Here is a 15919-nt window from a genome sequence, read left to right as displayed (position 1 = left end):
AGTTTCCCTGTAGTTAAGAATGAAGCCACCTACTAGAAGTTAATCTAGTCACTTAGGAGTTGAGCAACTGAATAAGCAATGTAAAGGAAGATATATAAGAATAGTTTGAAAGCACATCTTTGATCTATTCAAACTATAAAAGCCATTGTTTTATACTTTGTATACGATGAGATTTTGGCCCCTAATTCTCAATCACGCTTTCTTCATCTCATCAGTGGTACATTCAAAGTATGGGCTCTTGTTTGGCTGATTATCTTCTCAAGGCACTTTATCAAGGTGTTTCCTTGAAATGTTGCAGGCATTAAGATAAAAAGACAGAGTTGATGAGTGAATCCTTTCAGGCTCCCACCATTACCAGATAAAGCTGTGGGGGAGGAAAAGAAAAAAGAAAAGTAAAGCAAAATGTGTTTCCATAGAAAAAAAAAAGATTTATTCATGTTCACTTTTGAATGAAATAATCACAATCAAGATTAAGTGCATATTCACGTATGATGTGACAAAACTGTGTACTGAGTATAAATTATAGGTGACTATTCGGGGGTTTATATTGCAGCATTAAATCACTGTTTTATGTACATGTACCTGTGTAAAATCTGCAAAAAGGAGGCTTACAGGTTTGCTACAATAGTATATTCCTTTAAAACTAGGAATAGTATTGGAAAAAGTTAATGCTCTTGCAAGACTACAAGACTTTAAAGCTAGGAGCAGATCGGTAGATATGGAGTCAACACCCTGTGTGAAACAACAGTCTACACTTTTGTTAAAAAAAAAAAAAAAATAACAAAGAAAAGAAAATCAGACAGGGGAAAAGTCTCCAGGTAATGATATAGATACATCAGAGCACAAATGTCAGAAACATTCTCAGTTTGCGTTGTGAGCCGTTCAAACTAAAACAACTCATGTTCATAGGGAAATTTTAACTCACATGACCTAAGACAGTTCAACCAGCATTTCTCAAGAGAAAAAACATACAAAAAAATGGTAAAAACCTTTTTGAAATGCATTTGGAGGTGGTGGTTTTAATCCCTCCGCTGCTATCGAGCGTTTTAGTTTTGCTTTCGCTGAGTGTTGATCAGTAAAAGGTTGATAAGCTCTGAGTGCACTGATTTAAAAAAAAAAAAGATACCGTCATTAGTAAAACACTTCCTGGGTACACAAACTAATGTGCCATACTGATAGAGGGCTATGACTTGAGCTAACTTTGTGGGTCCACACAAATATGCTTCATGCTACAGGTTTTCAGAACACGACCACAATCACATTTTGCTATGTTTACCGTTACATTCTCTACATAGTTAGTGTGATATCACACATCGGGCGACACAGGAAACTCTCTTATCTCAATCTAAGAGACGTAGCGACCAGTTTGTAATACATACAGAACTGTCTTCGAGCGTAATAGGTAACATATTTAAATGTTACAATTCAACAGTATTCCCCCTTTTCGTTGACTATACATTCTATACATTGCAACATTATGTTTCCTCATTGACTCGTCCTTCAGGATGAGTGTCGTCAGGCCTCCGAGGGCCTCAACAGTCAAGCACATTTTAACCTTGAAAGTAGGGATGCACCGAATGTGAAATTATGGGCGATGACCAGTGTTAAAAATAACAATTTGGCTGACTGATCACATTCATATGACATTTTCCTCTTAAGTCACACTCTGGGTGGGAAGCTCGTATGTCATACTACTGTTTTGCAGGTTGCAAGGCAATATAAATTTAGGTAATCTGACAAATAAGCTACCATTTTATAACTTCCTGATTGATCAACAACTGAAAGAGAACAAATAGTGAACATCTGGAGGGTCATCTGCGATATTTGAAGGTAAAACAGCATATTTGATAACACATTAGCTAAAATTAGCATTTCATAGTTTTACACAATACGATAGGAAAGACGTGAATCATTCTCAAATATCAATGCACATACAGTATTGCACTCATTTCTTTAGCATTAGCTAGCATATGCTAATGTTAACTAATGTATAATCAAATATGTTGTTTTACCTTGAAATGTTGCGCGCTGTCTCTCAGGATTTACATTATCTATCAATCTATCTATTGTCTTATTGGTTGCTGATCAATGAGGAACCTGTACAATTACGATTTATTCAGGCAACCCTAAATATTATCTTGCAAATCTACCCAACAGTAACTAACAGGTTATCAAATATGTTGTTTTACCTTGAAATAAGGCCCAATGTCCCTTTTGGATTTTCACTATCCATTGCTATCTGGTTGCTGATTAATCAGGAAGCAACAAAATGACAACAATTTGTCCGATTCTCACCATAAATTATCCTTCTAAATGCAGCATTTGAGCTTCCCACCCTGAGTGTGATTTATGGTCGCCGTGTGAATACAGCTGATGGCCAAATATTTGGTTGTTGTTGTTTTTTATGCTTTTATGGTTATTTATTTCCCATTTTGTGCCAGGGAAACAAGACGTCTTCATTATGAAAGGGAAAAAAAAACAGTTTTACAGTCTTTCAGCCCTTCATTACTATCTTTGCAGAGCATGATTTGATCATGCAACTATTTTAAATAACCTTTTTGAGAACCTTCTTTTACATGAAAAGGAGTTATCTTTTTGAAGTAGCTGCTATAAAACCTTTTTACACTGTTACCTGCCAGTGCTTACATAGCCGTGAAGACTGATGGCAGGGAGGCCGCGAGCCAGCGACTCATGATTGTGCACATACACATCAACCCCTGCAATCTGTGAATATCATTTTCCAAATAGCAGTCAACAAGCCGAATATCAGCTAATAAAAAAATAATATAAATAATAATATAATATGTTTGGCTGCCATATCGGTGCATCCCTACTTAAACCTCCCTTTAATCATCTTGACTTCAGCGCAAAAAAATGTTCTGAAGCATCACATCGGCTTTCAAATGAAAGCACAACTGTGTGTTTGAGTTCCAACATATCAATACAGCTGACTGATTGCATATCTGACTTGTGATTCTGCAACACATGTACCTTAGGTTGTTTTTTTGGTGTGAGCTGCCAGTTCCTCTTTTTTTTTTTGCAGTAGAGCTTCTGCCTCCTAAACAATGGAGGCCTTTTAACTTTAAGAGACATTTTTGTCAACTTCTGAAATTCTTCAGAATAGACTTTCACTTTCTTTCCCGACATCTGGTCCAGCAACTCTCAGGTCAACTGAGTCACGTCAGCTTCAGTCCAGCTTTCATCAAGAAAGAGCCGTTTGTAGTTTGGTGGTAAGTGTAAAACTCTTTGGAATGACAGGAGGGGTTTTACGTGACTGCATGCAACACGGGAAGCTGCACAAGGTGTCACCTGACTCCTTAAGACAGGATACAACATATATGATAATTGATGGTACCACTTAACTATGCTTTTCCCAGCCAAGACATCAATGCCCTTATTTAATAGAACAGAAAACGTCTCTTAATTCTTCGTCTGTATCCACTAAGTCCTCAGTCTGGTCCCAGGTACTCTGCATTCTCCGCTGCTGGGATGTGTCCGTTAGTGTGTGTCTTGAAGGTGGGCATGAAATCCTGTTGGTAATCAGGGTTGTCTATGCTGTTCTGGGGCTGATATTTCTGACCGCTGTGCACCGTGCCGTTGGAGGTGAGCGGGAGGATCGCGGGGGACTGGACTTCGTTGAGGTACTCGGGTCCGTTGGTCCCGTTTTTAAAGCAGTTCAGGTACTCCGTTTCTGCGTCGTCTGAGGAGATGGTGGGGAGGATGGTGCGGGGTGGACCAGGGTGCTGGTAGATGGGATTCATCACATCTGAGACGCCGTTCTGGTTCATGTAGTCTGTAAGAAAGTATGTGACATTAGTGAGGACGTTGGCTGGTTTCTCATTAAGCTAATGCACAGCTGAAATAGAAAGCAGCAAGTCGTTTATAAGACCAAACAAAACATAATGACAGTGCTGCATGTTTCAGGTCATTAACTACTCATCATAACATCGTCTTTATTGTCTCTTGGAGCTTGGAGACTACAAAAGTTTGACAAAAAATGTCCATTAAAAACTGGAGGCATCGAGTTTGAAAGTGGTGGATATTGTCTGCTTCCCAGGTCAAGACTTCACTGTCCACTTACATCTGAGGGAGGAAAAATCATTCCTGTGAGGACAACAAGAATCCATCTACGTCAAACTGGAACGGCTGTCTTTGAACAGAGGAGGTGGCCTAAGACATTACTTATCACCCAACTACAATGCTGTACTGAGTTCTCGCCCCAGAAAGCTTAACAACCATTCACACCTGGGCTCACCTATCCTTAGAAACCCACATGAATGCCGGTTGGATCAATGACCCACAAGTGGCCCCAACCCGATCCATTAATGACTGTAAGAACTCTCCCACACAGAGTCTGAAAGCCTGCAACTACTCTCCAGTTAGTTAGAACTGAAGAAGCCTTAGATTTACCATGACCTGGATGACTGGGAAACCTTCATCAACAAGTGGGTTCAAGTAGTTTGTGGAGCTTCATTCCTCAAAATAACTGCAACAATGATTTTGACCAATTTTACATAAATCTGTCTCTTGCACATTGCCCAACGTGGAATGAAGAGAACAAAGTCAGACCTTGTAAGGACTTTATATTGACTTCCATTCATTGTGGACAGCTCCACCCAAACCATTACATTTATTTTAACAGGAACCAAATTAGGGCTAATCCTAACATCATCTACCCTCACTTTACACCTTACCCTCTATAACATAACTATGACCGTCTCTGCTCCCCATAAAGACCAAGTTTTAACAAGGTCCTGATGAGGAAGAGGTCGCCAACAGGTACCAAAATTGCAAACCAACCCCCCGAAGTTTATAATCTGTTTATACTTCTTTATTCTTCTATTATGTTTACTGTTATACACAACACACCGCAAATTGCTGTCACTTGGCAATAAACACAGTTCCGATTCTGTAAAAAAAATCCCCCAATGCAGTTTTGAGGAAGTTATTTTATTGTCAGAAGGCGTTGTGTTCATAAGGTATTTTTTCGACATGAGCAGCTGAACTTTGATATTGTGAAAAGGGGAAAAACAATGAAAACTTAGAAGGTTGTGCGCTAACAAAGTTGCTGCTCAGCTGTTGACTGAAGCTAGAATTTTAGGAAGCCAAAAAAAAAAAAAATCTAATCTAATAACAGGGGCAGGTAAATACACAGATGGTTATTATACATATTAGCTTTTATTATGATCCTGACTTCATCCCTACTTCTGTCACTTATCATTTAAAAGCCACTAAGACTCAAGATTTACACATTAATAGTTGTGTAAAAGCAGTGGAAGAAAGACTACACCAGACAATATATGGCATTCTTCAGCAAGGGGCAATACACTTCTTGTCCACTAGATGTCCCCCTCCTCACTGAGTCAAGCAGGGACAAGGGGAGCGCTCTATTGTGATACACTGAATGATCTCAATAAGTGATGGTTTTTGAAGTCGGAGGATACTTGCCTGGAGCCGGCTGGAAGGCGTCATCTAAAAGTTTGTCGGTGGGGTCAGGAATATACCGGAGAATGATGCTTCCGTCTCTGCTCGGCAATCCATTCTGTAACAAAGGACAGAGGTTTTTTAAGACCCGTGGCAGCCTGTGAAAAATAACGCAGGAAGGAGGGTGATTTTCTTTAAGTGCAGTTTAAGAGATTGATTTTTCTTACCAGCAAGCCATTTCTGCTGTGGCACGTTCCGATGCTGCTGTTAAGGCTCTGCAAAACATATGATATAAACCACAGTTAATTTCTCATGATTAAACAACAGTGACTGCAGAGAAGGACACTGTCTTATAGATCCGTAACACATTTGAATATGCCTCTGTTATCCATAAAAGAAGATGTTTAGTGAAAAAGAGTGACAGGCAGTTTCATAATGTCTGTTGTGCTCACTTTTAGCTCACCATGGCAAATCCTTCATTTTTATTTGTTTTTTCACTTTGACTGTCTTGAATCCCAACTTCCCCTTTTTACGTATAGTTTTTTTTCAAAGTGAGTGTGTTTCTTTTGGTCAGTTTGACTTATTTTAAAGCCTCTCAGGGGACAACAAGTTCCCTTTCAGTGGTGATCGTCATGTGCTTTTATGTAGCCCGGGGAGCCATGGCTGTCATCTCAGTACAAGCTGATCAGGATCGAAAATAAACGTCCACTGAGCAGATTCATATTCACCCAGGCAGTGTGACAAGCTTTGTTGTGTCTGTCAGACTCTCCAGTCAAAGGACTGCGAAATGCCGTTAAAACCATGGAAACCAGGCGAATGAAGAGGAGAGAGTGACAGCTGTGGCAATGCAATTACTTTCAACAAGAAAAGGAAATTAAACACGCAGAAGGAGCGGCCATCTGTAAAAAAAAAAACGTCTCGACCCATCACGGTCAATGCCCCCATGGTGATATTACAAAAGCAGGCTTACGCTGAGCTTTTGTTGGACAGAGATTTTAAAAAGTTCGCCTGGTTGCCTGCAAAGGTAATCAAACTTTTAAAGCTGATATGAGCTAACCAGGCTGTCAGTGGTCGGCAGTGATCCCAGGTAGACCTACGCACGGCCTTCACTGAACCTGAGGTAGAACAATTCTGCTCGTTCAGCCCTCATCAATCAAAGGGCACCTGGGAGGAAACGTGGGAGAGGGGATGATGATGAGGATGAGTGGGTAGGGGGTCAGGAAGAGGAGAAATAGTCCCAGTGGTGACTATAAAAGAGAACGAGGGCAACCGAGTCCGGCAGGGTTCAGACCAGGTACGACTGGCCACTTAGACTGAGAACAATTACTATGACTGTACTCGCTGTGCGATCACATGGGTTCAGTCTAACCTGCTTCTGCTGCTTCAAGTGGAAGCTAATTGCTTTCGACGAGCCAAAGAAAAAAAGAGACGTTGATTTCCATTCTGACTCACAGGGTAATGATTTATGCAGAGATCCCATTTCCCAAAACGGAGTTAAAAAAGCACAATTAAACGTCTCCATGTTTGTGAAGTATAGCACCGCTGGTGCATGAGGTGCAATTTCTTGATTTTAATCAATCATATGTGGCTTTTTCTGGGGAAACTTCACTCTGCCTACGACACAGCTGGTATTCCTCTCTCAGTGTTTTGATAAAGGAGGTCAAATTGAGTGAGCCTGGTGTGTGTGTGTGTGTCTGTAGTGAAGGGATCTGTGCCTTATTACGTGCACCAATTCACTTTTTTCTCAGTTGACTCTATTGAGGCTGAAAGTTCACATTAAAAAATGTGATGTCAATATAATGTTTGGCTCATTCTGGCTAAAACAGCTGCTATAATTTACATGCAACAACTGTAGAGTAGCATTTTCTAATCTGGTGGTAGAATTGGGGCTTTTGTTCATATAGATGTGCTCACACACATAAAGTGCTTTCAATATATTTCATTTTATTATCAAGCACTTTGGTTTTTATACGAGACAAAGATAAGCTTGTTATTTTTCTCACAGTCTCCTCAGAGTTATACCTTTTGAATTTTTAAATGGTAAAAGTAAAGTAATTGAAATGAGTGAACAGATCTTTAATAATATTTGACTTTAGGTTTAACATTTTATGTCTAGACTAGGTGATTTCATTCATTTTTTAGTAACTGTGTACTGTTACTTTAAGAGAGCACAGCCTACTCACCTCAGTTAAGTTTCTGACCTGGGAGGCTAGACTGTTTGTGGAGTCGAGCAAAGAAAACTGAGCAGATTTGACCTACTTGTGACACACGTGGAACAAAGTCACTTGTGTTTTTCCAAATTTCCAACCGTCTTTGAGTGGATGATTGTAAAATGACATTAGATGGACTAAATGTAGGCCAGGGTTACCAGTGGAGTCACATATTTTGCAGCCACAGTTTTCTTAATTTTTTTTCTCGTGGAAATGTACTCGGTTGAGCTCCCAGCATTCGGAGTAACATTTTACCTAAGTGGAAATAGCAATACCACAGTGTAGAAGTACTCTGTTACAACTTAAAGTCCTGCATTAAAAATACTTAAATAAAAGTACTAAAGTAAAGGCATCGTAATATCCTCAAAGTACAAAGGACACTATTCATGATGTAGAATGGCCCATATTAGAATAATGAGTACTATATTTTATTATCTAACTATAGTTATTGTTCCATCAATATGTACACTACTTTTATTTTTCAGCTGGTGAAGATCGGGCTTAGTTTTTACTTTATATACTACCAGGCAGGTTATGAATTTGACTGTCCGGCACACTATTAGGCCAGTCGGTGTCATTTGTAATGCTACTGTGGGTGGACAATCGTACATAATGTGATGTTTACAAGTACTGTAGGATGCCTATCCTGTAGAATTACGACACCTTGTGGTAGTTCTACAGGCAGAAGCCAGTTAAATTAATAAATTATATTGTTGTTCAGTGCATGATTATTTTGCCTTCACACGCACGCACGCACGCACGCGCACACATACATACACACACACACACACACACACACACACACACACACACACACACACACAATGATCTAAATCCTTTCACTGTGTTTTTTATATGAAGCAGCAGCCTACTGTGGAGTGCAGCAGCGGGGTCTGTGAGGTGCTCGGGCTGCTGAAGAAGCCGTGATGTGGCACCAGGTATTCGTCTGCATCCACCGCGTCCTCCATGTCCTCCCCGCTGATCAGGCTGCGGTACAATTTGGCGTCCGAGGGACTCGGAAGATGCATGCGGTCGTCACCCTGCGATGGAAATACAATTCACCTGGTCGGATTTGTGTGTTCAACATGTTGATAGATTTCGAGTGACGATTTAAGATCTGAGGTATCATCACACCTGAATGACCAGATAACGAGGAGGATCCCGAGCCATCTTGGTAAACTCTGCTATGAGTTCTCGGAAACGAGGTCGACTGTCCGCATCGATCATCCAACCTGTGCGGACGCATCAACAGATTAATTCGAAGATGAGTAGATAGACAAGTAAGCAAGTGAGTAGAACTTTATTTACATAAGTTTCTTTCTAAAGCCAGTTTACAGAGAGCTTTGCATCAATTTAAAATCTCTGTTTTTATGTTAATAACTCTTATGATAGGTGCTACTCTAATAAAGTTCAGCATCAAAATCACAGGGTTTCAACCAACATCCCACCAAGCTTACATTTAACCATGATCATGTAGACATCTATGGTGCAGATTGGTGGCTGAGGCAGACGCTCTCCCTTCTCCAGGACTCTGGCTATTTCACTGGCCGGTATCCCATCATACGGTTTGGTACCAAATGTCATCAGCTCCCAGACTGTTACACCTACAGAAGGAGGACAGTTGATGTATATGTCAGTCTGATGATGAGCTGTCATCCACTTTGTTTTCCCTCCAATAAAAAGAGAAGGAATGAGAGTGACAGGATGTGAGCTTTCCAAATAACACACAGAGTATCAAAATAGAAATGTTGACAAATTGGCTCTGCTGGCAGGAGTGGGAGTTAGCAGGATGCATCTCTGTGCTGGAGGAACTGAAGGAGGGAAAAGGAGGAGAGGAAGCCCGTCACTTCTGCCAGGGTCTGCTGATGCTTTTGCCATATCGAGCGGAAGGCATGATCAAAGAAGATCTGGAAGCTGGCCCACACAAGAAAGCTATGTGTATATATATATGTGTGTGTGTGTGTGTGTGAATGCATCTGTGCATATATGAGCTCCTGAGCTGGAAGAAACCACTTATGCGGGTTGTGCCAACAGTCTCTTCTGAAGTGATATTGTCCATCTGAGACTGCTGCTGGTGTGTATGTGTGTGTATGTGTGTGTGTGTGTGTGTGTGTGTGTGTGTGTGTGTGTGTGTGTGTGTGTGTGTGTGTGTGTGCAGCCAGTGTCCTGAAAGCGCAGATGCTTGCAAGACGTTCCCCCCTCTCATTTTGTGCTTTAAAAATGTTGACAAGCGTTATCGGATCCAAAAACAACATCCTATCTGAATCTTTAAAATGTCCTCCCTCGGTCTGCTGTTATAACACTTTATTCAGCGATGAATAAATCTTCCTTTAGTTAGACTGTCACCAATACCTCGGAGGAGAAGCTCAGCTGTTTTACATATATGAAGTTACATAAAGACCCAAGCAAGTAAGGTTCATCATGGCTCACTAGGGTAGAGGTAGAACTGCAAATAACAATCACATTATTGATTAATCATCAGATTATGTTCATGATTAATTGATTTGTCTATAAAATGTCAAGACAGACCTCCTAAAATTCCTTATTTTATCCAACAAAAGTCCCAAAGTCTAAAGAGATCTCATTTATGATTTAAAATAACAAAGAAATGCAGCAAATCCTTCTATTTCTGAAACTGGAACCATCAAATGTTTGATGCTTTGAATGAAACATTATCAGTTTGCCAATTTCTTTAAGTTGGATTAGTCAATTGATACATGTGCTACCTCTAGTTAGAGGTAGCACATGTATCCCATGTATGCATGCATGTAACCCTAACCCACAACATAAAAAGCACAATACTTACCATAACTCCATACATCACTCTGGTGTGTGTATGTTCTGTTCAGGATAGATTCGAGAGCCATCCATTTTATTGGTACCTGTGGGACACAAATTGATGATGTAATGATCTCCAGATATTGCAGTGACATCCATAAAGGGCCTTTTTACCTGCACATTTGTGCTTAACATGATAATAACCCACCATTGTAATGTTCCTTTGAATACATCTGGACAATGAGCTTTGCTGGACCAGTAACACATAAGATATTTTCCTGCAGTCTACAGATTTTACTGAAAATGCTGAGAAGGGTCCAGCTGCAGACCACACAAACCACGGCCCCTATAAACCGTGCCCATTTCTTAGCGGTTAAGGAAGTAAAGCAGTTACAGAGTCCAACCCCGCCTCCCTCCAAATCACGCCTACTTGTACACAGCACTACGGTAGCTGAAGACAATGGCTCAAAGCCAATCAAAAATAATTGTGAAAATGTTATTAAAGGTAACAATTTGAGAAACTACAGGCTAAATAAATAACAATAACCTTGTTTATGTCCTTGAAGCACAACAATTTGGGCAGTTACACAGTCTGTACTGTCCTGGGCTTTTACTGTGAAAGGTACAATAACAAAAATGATCCATCTGTACGTTGTGAGGGGAATCAAAGTATGATTCAGACTACAGAGCATCGGATTATTGTTTCATTACCTTCATTAGTATTGGCAAAACTTGTATCCCTCTGCTAAAATCTTCATGAAAGTAAAATTAAATCTTTGGCCTCTTCTGTGATGAACCACCGAGCCACATTTGGAACTTCCTTAACGTTTGTGATGGGGCTGCAGCTGGATAAAGCTGAAAACGCTAACCATTTTGTGATTTATGAGAGCCGAGTGTTGCAATGTTTTTCAGTGGCTTAACCCCTGTCTGGAAAAATCCAGTCCAGTTTGATTTATAATATGTTTCAGAATCAGAGTAGCGCTAACAAATGAAGGAAGTCCCAACAGTAGCAGGTGTCTGTGGTTGTGATCCAGTCCAGCTTTGTCCAGACGCATTTCAAAGAACTGGACAGTCTGCACATCTGTACCCCTGCTAAGGGCAGAAACTTTTGAAAAAAATAAAATAAAACAAAGGTGAAATGATGACTTTATAAGATATCAGTATAGATTAATACTGAAATTAGAACCTTCAAACATATTACTGAATTTTGTCCAAGTTCATCTTAAGAATACAAACATTTCGGAATTCTTGCGTCACGGAAAAATGATTAAACCATTGGGTACAGAAAGATGTATTGGATTGCCCCGTGAGTGAACACACTGTGATGACAAATAGTGCTTTCAGTTGCACAAAGAAACGCTGATAAGAGAAGGAGCTTATCTGATGTGCCATTTTTCTTACAAACCCAGTTCACTGGCAGTACTATTTATACTGCATCACTTACATAAGATACAATCTACAAAAACAAAAATATACTCTTTGGTGACAGGGACTAAATTCATTCATCTACAGGAAGTCATCTGTCCAGCAAGCAGCCCATTCATAACAGGCTATAAATGCACTCATGACGTTGTTGACATTTAGGCCTGTTGGCGTGCAACAACATCCCATAACTCAAGATGTTTCTGAAATATCCATGCTAAGCTGTAGACAACACTACAACCAACCTTTCCACCGTCTGCATGGTACTCCTTCTCATCAGCGTTGAGGAGTTTGGCCAGACCAAAGTCGGTGATCTTGACATGCTGAGGAGTCTTCACCAGGACGTTCCTCGCTGCCAAGTCACGGTGTACCAGGTGGCGCTCCTCCAGGTAGTTCATACCCTTTTGTCAAACAAACGATCATGTAAGTTATGACTAATCATCTCAGATCTGATATGGATTTCAGAACGTGGTAAAATTGCCCGATCAGACACGATGAAAGATCTGAGTGCTGTGGTCATCGACTTGTCATCATCATCAGATGAGTCATATTATTCAATAATATTTCCCAGCAGTTAAAGGCAGCACGTACTGTTCCTTCCAGCAGTTACATAAACAAAACAGGTTGACTTGCTCTGCAGAACTGCTCGGCTGCTTTTCTTTTGACCCACACACTGTATTATATTATTATTATTATCATTATTATTATAAATCCCTCCATTGTCTTATCCCTCTTTATTGCGTTACATTTTCATTTGATATTTTTATTGCATTTTATTTATTGCATTGTACAGTATATGATTTTGTCACGGACAGTGCACATTGAGTCAACGCTGGTTGTCTGAAATGTACTATTTAAAGAAACTTGACTTGATTTGACTTGTATCACCAGAACAATTCACATAGATATAGGCTAAACAGTAGTGTTATTAGAAGTGAGCGACAATCAAAATATTAAATCACTCATCTGACACGATTTTGACACTTTTTTTTGCAGAAAAAAAGTGCGATTACCAAATGAATATCTTTAAGATGGCGCCTACTGTTTCATCCTCATTAAAAAATTCCAGAATATATTAATCTGCAATATTTTTCATTACTCAACTTTAACTGCTGGACACAAGATGTCTCTTTAGATGTCTTTTTAAACTATTGTCACAACTGGAGCTTGTAGGAACAGAGAGAATGTACACTTTAACCAGACGAATGTGAAAACAGCCCGTTACTGTGAACATCATTCTACACAATGAAGCTGAAAAAAAAAGAAAAACACATTCCCGACTCTACTGTAGGTGTGTAAAACAACATCAGCCCCATTAAACAGACCCTAATATGTAATTTGATGCCTTCCTGTGGCTCCTCTCTTACCTTGGCTATCTGCACACACCAGTTGAGCAGGTACTGGGAGCCGATATTGTCCTTGTTCTCTTTGACGTAGTCCAGCAGGCAGCCGTAGGGCATCAGCTGGGTGACGAGCTGCACTGTGGAGGTCAGGCAGATGCCAAGCAGACGGCACACATGGGGGTGTTCCACGCTGGCCATCACATAAGCCTCCTGTGCACATGGAGACACACGGGAGTGCCTTTTTTGTAATTAAATATTTCATAGTGTTTGGCGGCAGTGAGGTGACAAAACAAACCCCTTATTAAATGAAATTGTCTGCAAAAAGCTTATTCTATTTATCAGTGAATTAATGTCGAAAGAAGCGCCAACATTCGTTCTGAAAACTGATAGCAGAGGAATAGAACATTTGTTGCAGATATCCGTGTTGGGTGATACGTTTCTTGGCAGCGGTCATGCCCAGGCGAGCATATTTTATGCGTCTTAGCCGAGAGTGGAAACTCTCAGTTGTCATAACAGGAAAGCGACTTAAAGAAAAAAAAAAAAGAAAACGTGGGGATAATCGGCACTGGCCACCAACCACAGGGTTCCTACAAGTAGAAACATGCAAACAGCACTTCAAACTGAGCCTTATTTAGCAGGTTTCCAGTCATGAGTGCATTACCAGTATGCCAAATATTTCCTATGTGCCCATTACAGAATCAAAATTGTTCAGCAAATAACCGCTTGATTGTTAGGAGCTCTGTAATTCTGACAGTCTGATGAGAAATAGGCTTCAAAGCACGTTTTTTAAAAAGCATGCCCCGAAGTCATGAAGTTCAGACGACGTGCATGTCCACCACAACTTCCAGATGTACAGTGACTGAGCAGCACGGCTGCAAAATCACAGGATCTGAGATGCACATTCAGCCGTTTCAACGGAGCGTTCTGAGCAGGCTGCTTCCTCAGTACGGCTTCACAGCTGCATTCCTTTCCAGAACACCTCAGCCTTGGATTACACACCGACGCCCACGCACAGCCCTCCTGTGAATTAATCCTATTTCCTACAGCCGCTGAAACAGGGTCGCCGTGTGGGAACATGACACCTTCTCCATTAGGAGGAAAATGAGCGATCATTAGTTTCCAATAAAGTTGCATGTGCTATAAATTACAGGATATGTCACTGTGAAACTGACATCTGGGAAGCAATAATGGTCACTCACTTTTGAGCTGCTTTAATCAAAATATTGTGGTAATTACTCAACCCAAAGTGAGTTTTTAACGTTTATATTTCCACTGTCATTTCCCCCCCAGTAGCACACACTCTACTGAAGCAGTCTGGGTAATATCTCTTCTCAGTTATGACTCAGTGTTACAGTAACATTAAGAAATCGTCCACATAAATCAGTAAACCTACGTCCAAGATCTCTTTGTTTGCTTTTGGTGATGTGGCCTCTCTCAAAACCTTGATGGCCACTGGGATCTTCACGTCCTCTCCCTCTGGAACCCACAGGCCCTGTAGAGACACGAGTTTGTTATTTTACATTATGCAGCTACATATGATTCATCAAGTTTAGGCAAGTGCATACACACAGATACGAGCATATAGAGTGCAGATACCAACGCTGACATGAATTCAATTTAATGCAAATAAGGAGCAGGCAAACGTGACACTCTGCAACCAGAGTGCATTGCCCGGCTTCCCTATAGACGATGAACTGGTAGCATGAAAACCTTACGACCAAACTCCAAACTTCACCATGAAAATTCTGTCAATATCTACTCACTCCCATGCCAATGGAAACTCACGTGAGGTTTCATAGCCCACAAAAGCTTTCTAGAGATTCATAGAAAAGTAGTAAATGGGGATTTGTTATAAACTGAAACAATGTAAACATAAACTGGCTTCATACAGCTGGGCCAGTGTGAACCAAGTCTCTGGAAGCCTTGAAATGCCAAATTGATTTGAAATGCTGTTATTTACACCCTTTTTTAAGGAAACATCTTCGCTGTAGCTGCTGAGCTAAAAGTGTTAATGTGCACTCTGTCTGAAGAAGGTTCATAAGCTCGACCACAAATCGAGGGTGTAAATATTGACTTTTTAAATCAATTTCGGGCCTCAGGACTTCTGGAGAGTTGGATTGCCCCAGACGAGCTGGATGGAGCCATTTTATGTTATCTTTCTGTTCTTTCAGAAATAGTCAGTTATCTAGGAGAACGCTGCTGTTTTGCTGTGAAGCTCCACAAATGTTTGAGCAGCAAAACTCAACCTGACTTTCCACTTTGGCATGGGGGTGAGTAGATAACGAGTGGATTTTGGTTGAAAGGTTCCTTTAAACCTCAAATAGCCTTTTGAAAAAACATGCTTACTTTCCAAAAAACTCTCAAGGTCTTCGACTAAAGTTGGTCCTTGCGAAGACAGAATTGAAAAGCACGCACGAACACTCTTTGTGCACTGAGAACATTGTGCTGACTTACATTCTCTCTCTCAGGGTTTACTCTAACCTTGACCTACAATCAACCCTAAAATAGGCGGTTAACTTTTTAGAGACCTGTTTTTTCCCCATATGGAAGATAAGTCCTCACAATGTCACTGTGTAAACACATTTACACACACAGTGCACTGAAAGTGAGCAGAGTCGCTCGTGCATGACCTGGCAAGTTAAAAATGTGTCTTTTAATTGAAAAATCACCAACAGATGTAGATGAGCGAAAACACTGGCGGTGGTTATGTAAGCTTGGCACATTCAGCACTCCGGAGCTCCA

The 15919-nt window shown here is 40.5% G+C and overlaps 1 protein-coding gene across 1 annotated transcript in view; it reads right to left on the bottom strand.

The window, feature by feature from the left end:
• Positions 1 to 403: 403 nt before the first annotated feature.
• The window catches only part of egfra (epidermal growth factor receptor a (erythroblastic leukemia viral (v-erb-b) oncogene homolog, avian)), a 47868-nt gene continuing 32352 nt past the window's right edge, over positions 404 to 15919 (bottom strand). Inside the window, exons 19-28 of the mRNA XM_030402224.1 lie at positions 14571 to 14669; positions 13202 to 13387; positions 12080 to 12235; positions 10441 to 10516; positions 9092 to 9238; positions 8769 to 8866; positions 8507 to 8674; positions 5652 to 5699; positions 5449 to 5542; positions 404 to 3793 (exon numbers count right to left, since the gene is read on the bottom strand). Of these exons, the coding sequence (XP_030258084.1) occupies positions 3450 to 3793; positions 5449 to 5542; positions 5652 to 5699; positions 8507 to 8674; positions 8769 to 8866; positions 9092 to 9238; positions 10441 to 10516; positions 12080 to 12235; positions 13202 to 13387; positions 14571 to 14669 (1416 nt within the window). The 3' untranslated portion in view covers positions 404 to 3449. The remainder of the gene's footprint in view (positions 3794 to 5448; positions 5543 to 5651; positions 5700 to 8506; positions 8675 to 8768; positions 8867 to 9091; positions 9239 to 10440; positions 10517 to 12079; positions 12236 to 13201; positions 13388 to 14570; positions 14670 to 15919) is intronic.

This window comes from Sparus aurata, chromosome 21 (assembly GCF_900880675.1).
Source record: "Sparus aurata chromosome 21, fSpaAur1.1, whole genome shotgun sequence".
NCBI classification, from domain to species: Eukaryota; Metazoa; Chordata; class Actinopteri; order Spariformes; family Sparidae; genus Sparus; species Sparus aurata.
The sequence above is the reverse complement of the archived record's forward strand: the minus strand, read 5'-3'. Positions and strand labels throughout refer to the sequence as shown.